Source organism: Pseudorasbora parva, chromosome 6 (assembly GCF_024679245.1).
Source record: "Pseudorasbora parva isolate DD20220531a chromosome 6, ASM2467924v1, whole genome shotgun sequence".
Classification (NCBI taxonomy): domain Eukaryota; kingdom Metazoa; phylum Chordata; class Actinopteri; order Cypriniformes; family Gobionidae; genus Pseudorasbora; species Pseudorasbora parva.
Genome location: NC_090177.1, coordinates 4906266 through 4922893, shown reverse-complemented (window position 1 = coordinate 4922893; position 16628 = coordinate 4906266). Strand labels below are relative to the sequence as shown.

Genomic DNA, 16628 nt, shown 5'->3' with positions numbered 1-16628 from the left:
TATTAAAATTAATTTTAAAAGTATTTTGCGAGGTTCGTTCTGTGTTCAGTAAATATCAGTCTTGGGCTGCATCCGAAAACCTTGACAGCTGACTTGTTACCTTAGGCTATGGCTTGTAAGGCAGCGTTTTGTGTACTAATGAAGGCAGGACAGACTTCGGACAGACTTCTAATCTGTTTTTGGACAGACTACTAATTTCGGACAGACTTCTTAGGCAATATAACACTTTAATGATCTACAGCAATATAGAGCGAGCTTTGGTGAGAACTAAACACATATTTAATTACTACATTAGTAATTTCTCACTAGAAATTACGTCAGAAGTGGAAAATATTGGTTAAAAAACATACATTTACACACAAACTGACCAACAAACCCAACTTTCAGACACCATCTTATTTTTCCAGCTCAACTGTCACAGAATGGAAAGCACAGGATTGTGGGATATCAAAGGCGGCGAAGGATACATGTATGCTGCCTTCAAAAATCGATCAGATGAAGGTATCTCAGGAGACAGGAAGTGAAGCTAACATTAGATTCGGACATGGATTGATGCCTTCCTGCCTTCAAATGTGTCTTCCAAAGGCAGCATTTTCCAGGTTTCGGACGCAGTCTTGCTCTTTCTGCCTGATGGTGCCGCGTTTGTCTCAGCCATCTCACGGTCAATGTCTGATAAGTAAGGGATAATTTACACCCAGCCAGTTGTCATCGCAGAATAAACCCCAACAGAGTGATCAGGACCCTGCTTGTCACACGGCTAATTGTCTCAAGTAAATTAAACACAAAATATTTATATGTATTGTCCTAAGTTTATTAGCTCTTACGCAAAGCTTCTGCGAAGAAAAACAGTTCCAAACTGGTTTAAGCCGTTATCCATTGCTGAAGATTTGTTTTTACCATATAGCTATGTTGAAAGGAATGCAGAAGTTCACCCAAAAATTAAAATTAGCTCATAATTTACTCACTCTCAAGTCATCATAGGTGTATATGACATTCTTCTTTCAGATGAATTTGAATCTGAGTTATTAAAAAAGTCCTGGCTAATGTAAATCTAAGCAGTAGTTATAGCTGTTTGTGAAGTCCATAAAAAATGCAGCTGTCTGTCAAATAAACGCTTAACACGGCTCCAATGGGTTAATAGAGGCTTTCTGATTCAAATCGATGCATTGGTGTAAGAAAAATATCCATATTTAAAACTTTACAGAGTAAACCCTTGAAATCTTCCATTGTATGGTGGTTATGTTTTTTACAACCACCATGAGATGGCGCCAGAGTTATATGCTTAACGACAGCATTAAGCATACAAGTAGTACCGGTCAAGATAACTCGTAGTACCCAGATGAGCAGTGTTACAAGCACGCCAGTCGTATTATCGTATTATCCTTTGTCATTTTGCCCGGTTCCAGTCTGCCAATATCCATCTCTGCCATACTCATCCTGGTCAATTTCAATAAACTCTGTGTTTCACTGTCTCCAGTTCTTTGAGTTCTCTGTTTGTAACAGAAGACCGGACCATCACCGAACACCAGGATGAGCACCCTGGATCTGTTTCAATAGCTCGTCGACGCAGCATGGCGAGCTCTTACCACAAGCGCACCTGCACCTTCACCAGCTAGCATTTCTGAAAACAACACCGCTTCTTCTTCGTCAATGGAGGGTGCCAGTCCCATGGCCCAACTGGCGCCCTACTCTGGTCTAACTCACGTCTCACATCAGTTATCTGGTAAAGCACTCAGATGGGCGGAATCCTTGTGGTCCAACGACAGTCCAGTGATCCAGACCCTGTCAGGTTTCATCACGCATTTCAAGGAGGTCTTTGGGAAACCATTGTGGGATTCCTCGATTGGTTAGCAGCTTTATAATTTAAAACAAGGTTCTCAGTCTGTTAATGAGTATGCCCTACAGTTCCGTACCCTCGTGGCTGCCAGTGGCTGGAATGAGAAATCCCTGATAATGACCTAGCGACAGGGTCTGGATCCTCATGTGCGGCTGCATCTCGATGCATACAAGGATTACATCAGCCTTGAAAGGTTCATTCAACTCTCCATCCATTTCGCCACTTGTATGCAGTCATGTATCTAAGAACACCAGGGCCATTCATCCTTATCTCCATGCCTCCGCCGACCAGATGGTGTCAGCTCTCCAGAACCAGCCAACAAAGCCATGCAACTTGATAACTCAAGACTGACAGCGGCAGAGCGGCAGAGGCAGCTGACCCAGGGTCTCTGTTTATATTGTGGTCTCTCTAGTCATTACTTCTCTGAATGCCCCGTCCGTCCTCCACGTCCCATGGTGAGTGTGATCATTCCTTCCCTTCAAAAAATAAAGCCACTCACCACCACTGTCAACCTTACTGCTGCTGGTGTTTCCCTTCCAGTTACCGCCCTCCTCGGCTCTCGGTCAGCCGGGAATTTTATCTCGGGGACCCTCTGCCGCCAGGCTCCGTACGACCGTCACTCCGACTATTTACCAAATCCACGGAAAACCTCTCAGTCGGAGGCAGGTCAGTTGCACCGTCGGCCCCATTGGCATCCAAGTTGGTATCCTTCACATGGAACGACTACATCTGCTAGAGGAGTCCACAGCTGACATCATTTTAGGGCGCCCATGGTTAGAGCAGCACAGCACAGTCATCTCCTGGAAAACCGGGGAAGTCCTGAAGTGGGGCGACACCTGTTTCCCGGACTGCTTCCCATCTCCCCCGGTACGTTCTTCTCCTCGTCTTCAAGATCACCATGTCTGCGCCACATCCATCGAGAGTCTGGTAGAGCGACATTTGGTGGATGTCCCGTCCTGCTACACCCTCTTCAGTGACGTCTTCTATCCCCAACAGGTTTCCAAGCTGCCTCCCCATCGGCCATGGGACTGTGCCATTGATCTGCTGCCCGGTAAACCAGTGCCCAAATGAAAGATCTACCCTCTATCACTCCCGGAGGAGAAGGCCATGGAGGAGTACATTAAGGAGGCACTTGAGCAAGGCTACATCTGTCCATCGACTTCCCCTCTGCTTCAAGCTTTTTCTTCGTGGCAAAGAAGGGCGGAGGCTTGCGGCCCTGCATAGACTATCGGGCACTCAACAACATCACTGTAAAATTCAGGTACCCCCTTCCTCTCTTCCCAGCTGCCCTAGGACATCTCCCTGGTGCCACTGTGGTCATGAAGCTCGACCTCCGCAGTGTGTACAACCTCATCCGGATACGTGAGGGGGACGAGTGGAAGGCCGCCTTTGTAACACGCCCACTGGCCACTACGAGTACCTTGTAATGCCGTTTGGACTCGCCAATGGCATACTCTCGTCCATACCCCGTATTCCAGGATTTCATTCACGAGGTGCTTCGGGAGTTCCTCTATAAGTTTGTGCTGGTCTACATCGATGACATCCTCATCTATTCCCGGAGCCTGGCCGAACATCGCCACCACGATGCGGAGGTCCTCCAACGCCTGAGGGACTTCCACCTATACCTTAAAGCCAAGAAAAAAATGAGATGCCTACTCTCAGATAAATGAGGCCCATGATTAATCAGATGCAAACAGAAATATAAAAACAGTCCTTATTGAAAGAGAACAAGTTGACAAAAAGATTGAATCCAAGATTGGGTGAAAATATGGTATAATGAGTGATTTATAAGCTATTTTTTATAGGCCGGTCATTTTTGACCGGAAACACCACAAGTGTGACTATGTGCCATATTTTTTACAAAACAAAAGTTTAAAAACAAAATTCAAGCTGAAACATTAGAGTAGACTAGTGTGATCAACAATACCAATTTTCTTCAGATTTTATTTAATATTTCCAAAATTATTCAATTTTTTTTTTAATTACTCAAAAAAATGAAATGCCTACTCTCAAATAAATGAGGCCTATGATTATTCAGATGCAAATCAAAATATAAAACAAGTCCTAATTGAAAGAGAACATGTTGGCAAAAAGATTGAATCCAGGATTGGGTGAAAATATGGTATAATGAGTGATTTATAAGCAATTTTTTATGGGCCATCATTTTTGACCGGGAACAACAAAAGTGTAACAAGGTAACAAAACTCCCACAAAAAAGTAAGAAAATTTCCACATTTTTTCACTAAGTCACTAAGTTTCAGTCCAAAGCGATAAAATTAACTAGTATTTTCGGGGAAAAGAAATCTTCTCCGGATCAGATTGACCCGAACACCCGAACCGAACACTACATGGTTCGGACCCGAACACTACATGGGTCTGAAATAGATGTTGCAACATCAGGAAATAAAATATACACATCATAACATACAGAGTACTTTATTTTCAAGATGATGCATGTCAAACTTTGAATTGTAATACAATATAGTGCAATATAGAGGTTTGTAGTAATATTTATTGTACATTATTCAAATCAATTTCTGCAGCAAAACACATAGTTCATGTTTAATATTTCCTCCATAATTACTTTAGCCTACTAAACATATTTTGTGTTAGTTCAGTTATGTTACCCCTGTCGGCAGTGTGCGGTAACACACCCACATTAACGATTATGAGTCAAACTCTCTAAAAATATCATAAAAATTACAGGAAAGATCTGAAGCAACTTAATTTACATACATTTATCATGAAAAAAATGAGATTATGCTACAAATCATTTGATTTTAAATCAATGTTTTGGCTGTACTTCAATGAGGAACTCTGGTGGTAGGGAATAGTAAGATGGCCGCTCGAACACTTCCAGTGGCCTCACCGCCTGATGTTTGCTTAGAACACGATGAGCTATTCAGTCATTATATAGATCAGTGTTGTTGTATATCTGTTCTTAGTGCATTCAGATGTATCTCATACCCTCAAGTGAATTGTTTTCTGCACTTTACTTCTTTTCTCACCATCTCATACACTTAACATCTGGTCCCATAACGCATACACTGTCAGAAAAAAGGTACATTGCTGTCACTGGGGCGGCACCCTAAGGTACAAAACTGAAAAGTTACTGATATGTACCTTTTAAGGTACTAATATGTACCATTTAGGGGTGATGACAAAGATGTACCTTTTCACTTTTGTATCTTAGGGTACCACCCCAGTGACAGCTCTGTACCTTTTTTATGAGAGTGTAGTGCACTTAGATCTTAAAGAAACAGACCAGCATTCTAATATATGACATCCCCTCCAAAGTGGGATAGAGACCTTTAACGCTGTCAACTGTTAATTGTTGTCTCTATACTCTCGAAACACAAACATACCCAGATAGCAAATGTTTTCTGGCCCAGCTTCGAGCCACATAATCATTTTTTCTTCGGCCCAAGTACCGCAAAGAATGAAGGCCCTGAAGCGGCCCAGAACTGGATTCACTGATATTGAGCTCAAACCAAAGTCAAAACACTGTCATTGTGAAGCCTTCGAATGCTCTCACTTCTCTTGAGGAATATGCACTAGATTTAAGAGTCATCTACACTGAATTATAATATTAGTATTTTCATTCACAACTGATGTAAGTCAACAACAAAGATTCTCCATCCATCCATCCATCCATCCATCCATCCATCCATTATCTTCCGGTTATCCGGGGCTGGGTCGCGGGGGCAACAGTCTATGCAGAGACGCCCAGACTTCCTTCTCTCTAGCCACTTACTCCAGCTCCTCCGGGGGAACCCCGAGGCGTTCCCAGGCCAGCCAGGAGACATAATCCCTCCAGTGTGTCCTGGGTCTTCCCCGGGGCCTCCTCCCGGTGGGACGTGCCCGGAACACCTCCCTGGGAAGGCGTCCAGGAGGCACCCGAAATAGATGCCCGAGCCACCTCAGCTGTCTCCTCTCAATGTGAAGGAGCAACGGCTCTACTCTGAGCTCCTCCCGAGTGACCGAGCTTCTCACCCTATCTCTAAGGGAGTGCTCAGCCACCCTGCGGAGAAAGCTCATTTTAGCCGCCTGTATCCGGGATATTGTCCCTTTGGTCATGACCCACAGCTTATGACCATAGGTGAGAGTAACGTAGATTGAATGGTAAAACGAGTAAAACGATAGCTTCGCCTTACTGCTCAGCTCCTTCTTCACCACGACAGAACAGTACATCGCCCGCATTACTACAGATGCTGCACCAATCCGTCTGTCAATCTCCTGTTCCATCCTTCCCTCACTCGTGAACAAGACCCCAAGATACTTAAACTCCTCCACTTGAGGCAAGAACTCTTCACCAACCTGAAGTGAGCAAGCTACCCTTTTCCAACTGAGAACCATGGCCTCGGACTTGGAGGTGCTGATTCTCATCCCAGCCACTTCACACTTGGCTGTAAACCGTCCCAGTGTATGCTGAAGGTCCTGGTCTGAGGTTGCCAACACGACAACATCATCTGCAAAGAGCAGTGACGAAATCACGTGATCCCCATCCCGGACACTCTCCGGCCCTTGGCTGCATCTAGGAATTCTGTCCATAAAAATTATGAACAGAACCGGTGACAAAGGGCAGCCCTGCCGGAGACCAACATGCACCGGGAACAAATTTGACCTACTGCCGGCAATGCGAACCAAGCGCCTGCTCTGGTTGTAAAGGGACTGTACAGCCCTAAGCAAGGGGCCCCGGACCCTATAATCCCAGAGCACCCCCAACAGGATGCCACGAGGAACACAGTCGAATGCCTTCTCCAAATCCACAAAGCACATGTGGACTGGTTGGGCAAACTCCCATGAACCCTCCAGCACCCTGTGAAGGATATAGAGCTGGTCCAGTGTTCCACGAGCGGGACGAAAACCTCACTGCTCCTCCTGAATCCGAGGTTCCACTATCGGCTGAATTCTCCTCTCCAGTACCCTGGCATAGACTTTCCCAGGGAGGCTGAGAAGTGTAATCTCCCTGTAGTTGGAACACACTCTCCGGTCCCCCTTCTTGAAAAGAGGGACCATCACCCGGTCTGCCAGTCCATAAGCAAGCACTGTCCCCAACCGCCACGCGATGCTGCAGAAGTGTGTCAGCCAAGACAGCCCCACAACATCCAGAGACTTAAGGTACTCAGGGCGAAACTCATCCACCCCCGGTGCCTTGCCACAGAGGAGCTTATTAACTACCTCGATGACTTCAGCTCGGGTGATGGACGAGCCTCTTTCTCGTGTGGTTCCAGAGCCCAAGCTGTGCGTGAAGGTCAGCCCGACTATTTCTAGTCGGTATCTCTTGACCTCCCGCACAAGCTCAGGCTCCTTCCCTGCCAACGAGATGATATTCCACGTCCCTAGAGCCAGTTTCTGTGTCCAGAGATCGGGTTGTCAGGGGCTTCACCTTCGACTGTCGCCCGATCCACTATGCACCGGCCCCTTATGATCCCTCCTGCAGGTGCTGAGCCCACGGGAGGGCGGCCCCACGTCACACTTTCGGTCTGAGCCTGGCAGGGCCCCATGGGGGAAGTCCCGGCCACCAGGCACTCGCATACGAGCCCCAACCCCGGACCCCGGCTGCGCCATGCCGGGCGACGTCTCTGTCCTTGGTTTTAAGTTGGTCATCATAGTGGGCTTGTAAACTGCTCTTAGTCTGACCCGTCACCAAGGACCTGTTTGCCTTGGGAAGCCCTACCAGGGGCATAAAGCCCCAGACAACATAGCTCCTAGGATCATTCAGGTACTCAAACCCCTCCACCATAATAAGGTGACAGTTCAAAGAGGTTCAAAGATTCTCCATGTTTTTATTCCTTTCCTGTCTGTCTGTTGTAATATTTATGTGAGCAGATGTTCATGAACTTTCATTCTCTAATATGTTTGCATAATAATGAACAAGCTGTTTAGATTATAATCAATATCAGTTGTAGCATTGAACACTTGTCTTCATTCAGATACTGCAGTTATTACAATATAAACAAGAATCACAGCATTTCACAAGACATTCAGTGTTAACAACTGGAGATGAGAGAGGGAAAATTAATTCCTTACAAAATATGTAGAAACACATATTGGAAATATGGCATATGTAAAATGTCATAGTATACTTGAAAAGCAAAGTATTAATGAATTACAAAAGAAATATATAAGAAATACATCGTGTAACACATTTCATTCATTATATTTGATGTTTTGTCAATGACTGATGTGTTTAAGAGCCTGAATATATAGCTAATTTCTGCACTCGTATCACATATTAATTTTCATTATATTTGTAAGTAAAATCTACTTTATTGAGGTTTAGTGCATAGTCTTTTTTGGGGTTTTATTTACAAATTCAAATTTACATATTTAAAAAAAAACTGCACATCCTTAATTAATCTTTTTAGATTTGATTAAATATGCATTTGTTCGCAAAATATGCATTTTGTTCGCAATTTCACATATTGACAGGTGTGATGATCAGTGGACTTTTGTATTCATAGTCATCATTATAGCCTGGGCTGAAAAATGGATAGAGTTTCTCAGTGAAAGTCTGACCAGTGAAAGAGTAGATATGAGATCTGGACATCACGTCATAAAAAGAGACCAGACCCTCCTCATAATCCACAAACACACCCACCTTATCAGGTTTCTCTCTCAGAGATAGAGAGACAAGTGGGCTATTAAAAATGAAATATCCGTTCCCATTTATCAGAATCCAGACTCCATTATCAGGACTCAGTGTGATTGTCCCCTTTCTTTTAACGGATTCTCTGGCCACTCCTAACTTCCAATCATTATTTCCCTTCACCTGCACCTCATAGTAAAATCTCCCTGAACTGAATCCCTGCTTTGCCAGAACAGACAAACTCTTATCAAATCTCTTTGGGTTTTCTGGGACGTCCTGCTTAATGTCTCCATAACTGACTTGTTTTCCATCATCAGACAGGATGAGATATGGATTTGCTGTATCAAGATCCAGAGTCACATCCACTGAGAGAGATCAGACATTATCAATCAACTTCAGAACAAACATTTGCATGTGATATAAAAAATTATATCACTTTATTTTACAGTGTGATTGTTACATGTTACATTTACTTACCAAAGTAATAACAGTACATTATGAATAATTACTTGCAACTAACCCTCAACCAAACCCAAATCATACCCTATTGTAAGTCCATGTTGTTAATTAATATAACTCAGTACGTTAATATTTAATTCCACTGTAACAATGACATCTTAAAATAAAGTGTGACCACAAAAGTATTGTGTGTGTATTGAAGGCCACTGTACCTGCAAACTTCTGAGCCCACGTTAACCCTGTGAACACAGATGAGAATATAATGATGAATTATTAATAGGAATAATTTCAGGTTGACAGTAAGTTTCTCTCTATTGGCAGCATCAGTGGTGTGTAAATGAAAGTAATGTTTGTAAAACAGAATGCAGAATGTGTTTAACATAAATGCTTTTACAGTAAAGGTCTATGAGACAATCATACCAGAGGATTGAAAAGCAGAAATGCCAAGCTTGTATTTTTATTAAAGCTGTAATCATTGCTTATTGTTGCCCTTGTGAGCTGGGAAAACTCTAGCCTAAAAATCTAGACGCACCCTAGCGGCAGCAAATCTAATCTGCTGCGAGTGTCGTCTAGCAACTCTCAATACACTTCTGAGCTGTAAACGCCAAACTCTGGTCGGGCCAATCACATCGTGTATAGAGTCGGTGGGCGGGGCTTAACATAATGACGGCCGAGTTGCGCTTTCGTACGACTAGTAAACAGGAACTGGCGAACGGCGGTCTTTCTTTCGAATCAGCTTTGACAGCGACTCTTGAAGACTTGGAGTTAAGCTTTTCTCTGAGAAAAGAACAAAGTACGGCACTGAAGTCATTCTTAAAAAGGGAAGAAGTGTTCAGAGTTTCCTTCGTTACTCTGGTTGGTTGTAGCGCTATTCTATCGCGTGCAGAGGGAGTTTGAAAGACAACCGTTTATCCACCCCTCGGATTGAGCTGTCAATGGTGATTTTCCAGACCAAACATCTTGATGTGGGTCTGGCTTTTGCAGGCTAGGAAAACAATTTTTATTTTAGTCAGATTTTTAGTTGTGTGTTTGTGATGTGATCCTGTGCTCACGTGTGTTTAGTTTGGTCATTTTCGGCTTGTTTAAGACCTTGAGAGAGAGAGAGAGAGAGAGAGAGAGAGAGAGAGAGAGAGAGAGAGAGAGAGAGAGAGAGAGAGAGAGAGAGAGAGAGAGAGCGAGAGAGAGAATATTGAAGAGCTGTAATGATGCACTCAGTTGCTCTGCAGATCCACCTGTTTTTATTCTGAGGGTCCCTGAGTTTGATTTTATGTTTGGGCTCTATCTACACTACAAATGACCTCAAGAACATCATTATGGAGTTCAAAATTTAATAGTAATTTTACGCTTCCTAGAACAATTAACATGTCTAGCCCTGCTTTAACATGCCATGTGTAGCCTAGTCAGATTTTAGCCGTAATATTAAATTGTCCTTATAATATAATATAGTAAAATACAGGATGTGTTCTCTCATTTGAGAGAAGATCAAACCGTGAAATAACGCTGAGCAATAAAGCCAGAGATGAACACTATTTTAAAATCGATTGTCATATCTATGTCCTTTTGTCAGATTTCTAAAATTTGATCAATAAATTAAACCAAAATAAAACACTGTGTGGCTATTATCAATAAGTCAGTCTCATGTGGTTCCAGAGCCCAAGCTGTGCGTGGAGGTGAGCCCGACTATTTTTAGAATTAATAGAACAATTTTCTTTAAAAAATGTTTTGATATATTCACTAGGGCTGTGTATTGTCAAGAATCTGGTGATGCGATACGTATCATGATACAAGGGTTACGATACGATATATTGTTATATAGTGCGATATTGTAAGAAAGGCGATATATTGCAATATTTCTTGCTTTAGTTTTTTTTTTTTTTTTTTTTTAGAAAGATCACATTTTAAATAAACAACACAACCATATGCATAAAACCAGACAAGGAACTTAATTTTATTTAATTAATTACAACAGTATTTATATCAGTATTTATATCACTATTTTGTGCAATCTAAGTAAAGGGCTAATAGTAAAGTGGCTGCAGGATTATTAATGTGTGTATGATTTAAAGGGTCACAATATAGCCGTTTTTATTTCCTAAACTATTTAACAACAGAAAGTGCATAGTCCATTCTGAATGACTGTTTGTTTTATATTTAATACTGTAAAGCTGTTTTAAATAGTCTAATATAGTACAGAGCTGGTGCATCCATATCCACATCGCTATGATCAGATGCTTTCTTTCTGCTGCCGCCGCTGTCAGTTTTGTTGTGTGTTTATGTTTATGAGAGGAAAACGTCCAGTACATATTCTGTCGACACACTTCTCTGCAGTGCGGATGACGTCGGGATGTTAAGCAAGCTCTCAGATTCAATGTGTTTCCCAAGGATTGGATTTTAACTTGGCCTATTTTGCAAACAAAATGACTCTTGTCGATTTAATTAGTGGCTTCCTTATAGCTGAAGTCCACACTTCAGCTCTGTATACCGTGGGAGTGGAATAATTATATGGTCTTGTGAGGTGGGTTTGCTAATGCTAACACTATCGATGCACACACCTTCACCTTGCGCTTCTCTGGCCCGTGTCAGTTTACGTTCTGAGATAGCAATGCCATCTAGAGGTTGGGTTTTATTCAGTCTGTGGTTTAAACCGAAATGCGAAGACATAAATCTTGGATGTAAATATATAAATATAAATATATAAATATTGATACATTGTTTTTGAGAATCAATACAGTATCGCCAAACATATCGCAATATTCACATGTATCGATATTTTCTTACACCCCTAATATTCACATACCAAATTCAATGTTTCTTCTCTTCAGCTCAATGATTTCCTGCTGCAGCTCTTTATTGAGATCTTCAGTCTGTTTCTGCTGTTCCTCCATCATCTTCAGCTGCTCAGACTGACCTCTCTAAATGGATTGGATTAGATTAGTAAAGAGCTCAACACTGAATGATTTCTCTTCATCTGTGTTCTCAACCCCCTAACTGGGCAAAGTTACATTGTTATATTTTTTAAGCTGGTTTGCCTCTGCATTGTAACAGCGATACATTGATTTCAAAATGACTGAGATGGACATTCAAATCAGAGAAGGCAGGCTTCACTGCTCACAGAATCTGAGCACCAGCTTCAGGGTTATTTTAAAGAGCGGGGAGTAAGATGTAAGTACCTAAACATTTAAAGCTAGTATTTGACACTGTTTGTCAGGGTTGAGGTAAGGAATGGGGTGAAAACTCAGAAATGACTTCCCTTTCAGTTGGTCAAATTCTGTGCCACGCCAGTCCAATGAATAGGAATTTCGAGAGAGAGACCGATCTACTTCAAGTGTAACTAATCTTTGCATCTGCTGCCACACACTGGGTATATGAAAAAGGGTGCAATGAATCTTTCGTTCAGTTCTAACAGTTCAGTTAACAGTTCTATTGTTTATTCCCTGCAAGTTTACTAAGAGTGATCTTTCAGAAAGAAGAACCACATACACCCTAAATGGAGTGCATTTATATAGCGCTTTTAACAGACCCTATGGCCATCCAAAGCGCTTTACATTTCGCCTCACATTCACCCATTCATACACCGACGGTGATGTCAGCCATGTAAGGCACCATCCAGCTCGTCGGGAGCAGCTGGGGTTAGGTGTCTTGCTCATGGACACCTCGACACTTGGTCAGGTGGAACCGGGGATCAAACCAACAACCTTCCGGTTTGTAGACAACCTACATGAACCACTGCTGCCCCAATGCAATTACACACTCTCACACGCACACTTACAGCATGCAGCAATGCTGCCACCAACAGGATACCCAGACCAATAATCATCCCGTTTGAAATGTGGATGATTTGAGATGAAGTAAGGAAACTGGAGGTGAGATTCTGAAAAAAGAGGAAGAGTTAGTTCAAAAAACACTTGTCGAAGGAAGATCACAAGTTCTGGCCCAAAGTACAAGTTTTCTCAGCACTGAGTGTTCGATCTCTTGAATCTTCTTCTGCTGCACATCTGTCTGTGTCTGAACCTGCTGAAGATCCATACAGAGAAAAGCACACACATCTCTGAATGTAGCGATCAATCTTTAGAATTTTTTTTTTTATTTGAATAATGAAAACCTCATGAATTCTCGTGGCTTTTAGTCCAGCTTTGTCTGTCAATTTGAAAAATAGCATTCTTAAAAATTGACAAAATGTACTGTTAGCTGACTTATTTAAAAAAGTTGCAAGCACATCAATATGACCTACACCAACATCAACACATATGAAGGATTTCATGCGGTGTTTAAAGTGTTTTGTCTGTAACTCTTCACCTTCTTCTCTCGACACTCCTCCTCTATAGGAACAGTTTTGTGAGTCCTGTGTTCTCCTTCAGTGCAGGACAGACACACACACGTCTGATCATCTCTGCAGAACAGCTCCAGAGGTCTCTCGTGTTTCTGGCATATATAATCCTCCAGATTTTCCACAGCGGTGATGAGTTTGTGTTTCTTTAGACGTGGGACTCTGAGATGAGGCTCCAGATGAGAGTCACAGTAAGAGCTTTGACATGTCAGGCAGGTCTTCACAGCTTTCTGCTTTTCTTCACCACAGAAGTCACAGAACACCTCAGGTCCTTGATTGAGCTTCTTAAAGTGTTGCACAAGCTTCCCAAGTGTTGTATTAATCTTGAGATCAGGTATCTTGCTGAATGTTTCCTTACAGAGTGGACAGAAGCCGGTCTGTGTGTTCGTCCAGCACTTGCTAAGGCAGGATCTGCAGAAGTTGTGTCCACATGGAGTGGTGACTGGATCAGTGAACACTTCCAGACAGATGGAGCACTGGAGCTCCTCATTTAGTGATGGACCACTGGAGGATGCCATGGCTGAAAAGATAAGTAATGACAATATATCATATACAGTACTTAAGTGAACAATATGTGTGGATAATACTTATAAGTTGCACTAAAATATTGCTGGCTGATATGAGTTTGGCTGACTACAGTTATTCAACAATGACCTCCAAAGGTGTGGAAAGTAAATTCCTAGTAGGGTACATCAGGGTTAAAGGCACACCAGAGTTAAAGACTTTATTCTCTTTTAAACTACTAGATGACATAAAACTTCAGCTCAGCACCTTTCTTAATAACCGCTTTTGATGATGAACGTGGGAATTTGGCTGTTCCTTTACATGATCGCCAACAGCAACACAAAGCTGATTCTGCATTCATTTCATCTAATATTTTATGTATTTTTAAAATGTTGAAGATTTATGTAGCAAATGAGAATCGATAAAATAAATGTCTATATTTTGAGAAAAAAGTATTTTGTTCAAGGTAATTAAAACAACAGTTTTTCAATAAGCTTTATATAATTATTATGGGATTTATAGAGCCTGCTTTCAGAATCTTTACTTTTTTAAAGAATTTTGTTTCTATATTTTTAAAATTATGATTTAAATGACCAAATTCATTCTTTTATTTATCAAAATAAACCAAAAATAGTGCAAACTTTGTTAAAGTGATTGTTTTGAGCATTTATTAACTTGGACATTATTAAAAACATATCTAAAGTACTTGTATAAATACTTTGTGTCTTTTGCCCTGGGTTGGTTTTCGTGCGTCTGTGGGGTAAAAGTCCCCTCTCGCCACCTCATACATTTATAAGATTTAAAAAAAAAATACAAAAAACACGCCGGTTATGAAGGTAACTGTGGTTCTATGAGTAAGTGGAAAACCGCCAGAGGCAGTGCTAAAAGCACTAGTGGAAAACTCCTCACGCTTGATCGAGATTTTAATGACAATATTGTCACCTTGGGACTCGTGAAGTGCCTTAAACTATAAATAACGCCTCACCTCATCTCTTAGATCATCAGAGTGACCAGAGACTCTGGCGGTCTTCCACTTAGTCATAGACCCACAGTTACCTTCGTAACCAGCATTCTTTTTCCTTTCCTCCAGACCGCAAGAGGCAGTGCTGTTGAAATTGCCAAGAAATATCCAGTCTTGAATTACAGCCACTTAATCAGCCAGCCACTTTCTGACTCCAAAATTGTCTCGAATGGGGGTTGACACAGGGAACTTAGCACCTTACTCAAATCCCATGTTGGACTCCGGCCTGCTCGTAGAGGACAAAGAAGATTAGTGCCTTTCTAGAACACGGACATTAAGATAGAGAACGTCCAAGCCCCAAAAGATGTTGCAAGAAATCTAAAATGTATCCCGCCGAGCACCATAATGGATTGATGTCATGGCTAGAACACCAATTACGGGATTCCTTCCATTTAGATGAATACAACTTGTACATAGACGGAGCATGTGCATTTAAAACAGTGTCCCTGGCCCTCTGTGAACACTCCAAGAGAGGCCCAGTGGGCCCAGATGCCACACCCACAGTTTCAACCAATCTGGATATGGGTGACAAACTCTCCCCCTAAATGACTCAATAGGTGTGGTCTGTTCGGCAGATGACAAGGAGGCCCTATTAATACTGAAAGAAGTGTCTGAACCACGGCTTGCAGGCCAATAAGGAGCCACTAACAGTAGACGTGCCCGCAGATGCACTCGACACAGAGTCTTCCAAATCTGTGGAAACAGAAGAAAAGCATATAGCATCATGTCCGGCCAGTCGTGGGCTAACGCATCCAGACCCAGAGACCCTGGTTTGTCCATCAGGGAAAACCAACAAGGGCAGTGAGATGTGAGACGGTCTCCAGACACATGCACCTCAACGGTCATATATGTTCTCCATATCATCTGTACAACGTCTGAATGTAGACTCCAATCTCCCTGCAACACCCTGCCACGAGAGAGGGCATTTGCAGCATGACTTAGTCGACCTGGTAGGTAAGCTGCCTGGATGGAAAGCAGATTGTTCTGCGCCCAAATGAGTAGATTGCTACCCAAAGCACACTCTGTGACCTCTTGCCTCCCTGATGATTGATGTAAAAAACGTCCACTTTGTTGTCTGTGTGCACCAAGGCAAGTTATCCCCTGAGAACAGTCTGAAAATGCTAAAGGGTAAGGAAACCAAAATATTCCAAAATATGTATGTCTGCTGTGCGCAAAGCCCCTTTCCAGGTGCCATTCACTCCCCTCCTGCGCCAGACTCCGCCCCAGCCGATAAGACTGGCATCTGTCCTTATGACTTCCCAGACAGCAGAATTGACAGAATTGGAGGTCCTAATTGAACTCTTGTGATGATAAAATGCTGCTGTGACCAAGGCACTAAGGCTTTTCGTTTTTGGATGACCCAGCACTGGAATGGCCTGAGCCACAATAACCCGAGTGGTACTACTGCTGTAGCTGCTGTAAGTTTCCCCAAGAGTCTCAAAAGAACCACGTAGCGCTGAGTGTGACTCACCCGAAGCCTCTTTATATCTCTCAGAATCGACCCTATTCTCTCTGGAGTCGGGCAATCTGAGAACCCAGTTCACAGTGTTCCCCAAAGCGGTGATGTGTTCCAGCAGGTAGCAAGCTTGATCAATTACTTGCTGGGGTGATGTTGCACAGACAAACCAGTCGTCTATGTATGGTAACACCCTCATGCCCGTCCTCTGGAGTGATTCCAATGCTGCATGGATGAACTTCGAAAAAAATCTTTGTGCCAAAGGCCAGATGGAAGAACCCTAAACTGAAATATTTGACCCCCTATAGCAATTGAAGGAACAATTCAACAAATCACCAGTGCTCTGTTGAAATCGAAATATGAAAATAGGCGTCCTTCAAGTCTATTTGTCACAAACCAATCTTTTGGCATGAATGCCTGCAACACATCTGT

General features: G+C 42.5%; 1 protein-coding gene across 1 annotated transcript in view; it reads right to left on the bottom strand.

Moving 5' to 3' along the window:
* The window catches only part of LOC137078295 (E3 ubiquitin-protein ligase TRIM39-like), a 42792-nt gene that overhangs the window by 21427 nt on the left and 4737 nt on the right, over nucleotides 1-16628 (bottom strand). The window contains exons 2-5 of the mRNA XM_067445467.1: nucleotides 13185-13735; nucleotides 12658-12759; nucleotides 11686-11800; nucleotides 9101-9127 (exon numbers count right to left, since the gene is read on the bottom strand). Of these exons, the coding sequence (XP_067301568.1) occupies nucleotides 9101-9127; nucleotides 11686-11800; nucleotides 12658-12759; nucleotides 13185-13733 (793 nt within the window). The 5' untranslated portion in view covers nucleotides 13734-13735. The remainder of the gene's footprint in view (nucleotides 1-9100; nucleotides 9128-11685; nucleotides 11801-12657; nucleotides 12760-13184; nucleotides 13736-16628) is intronic.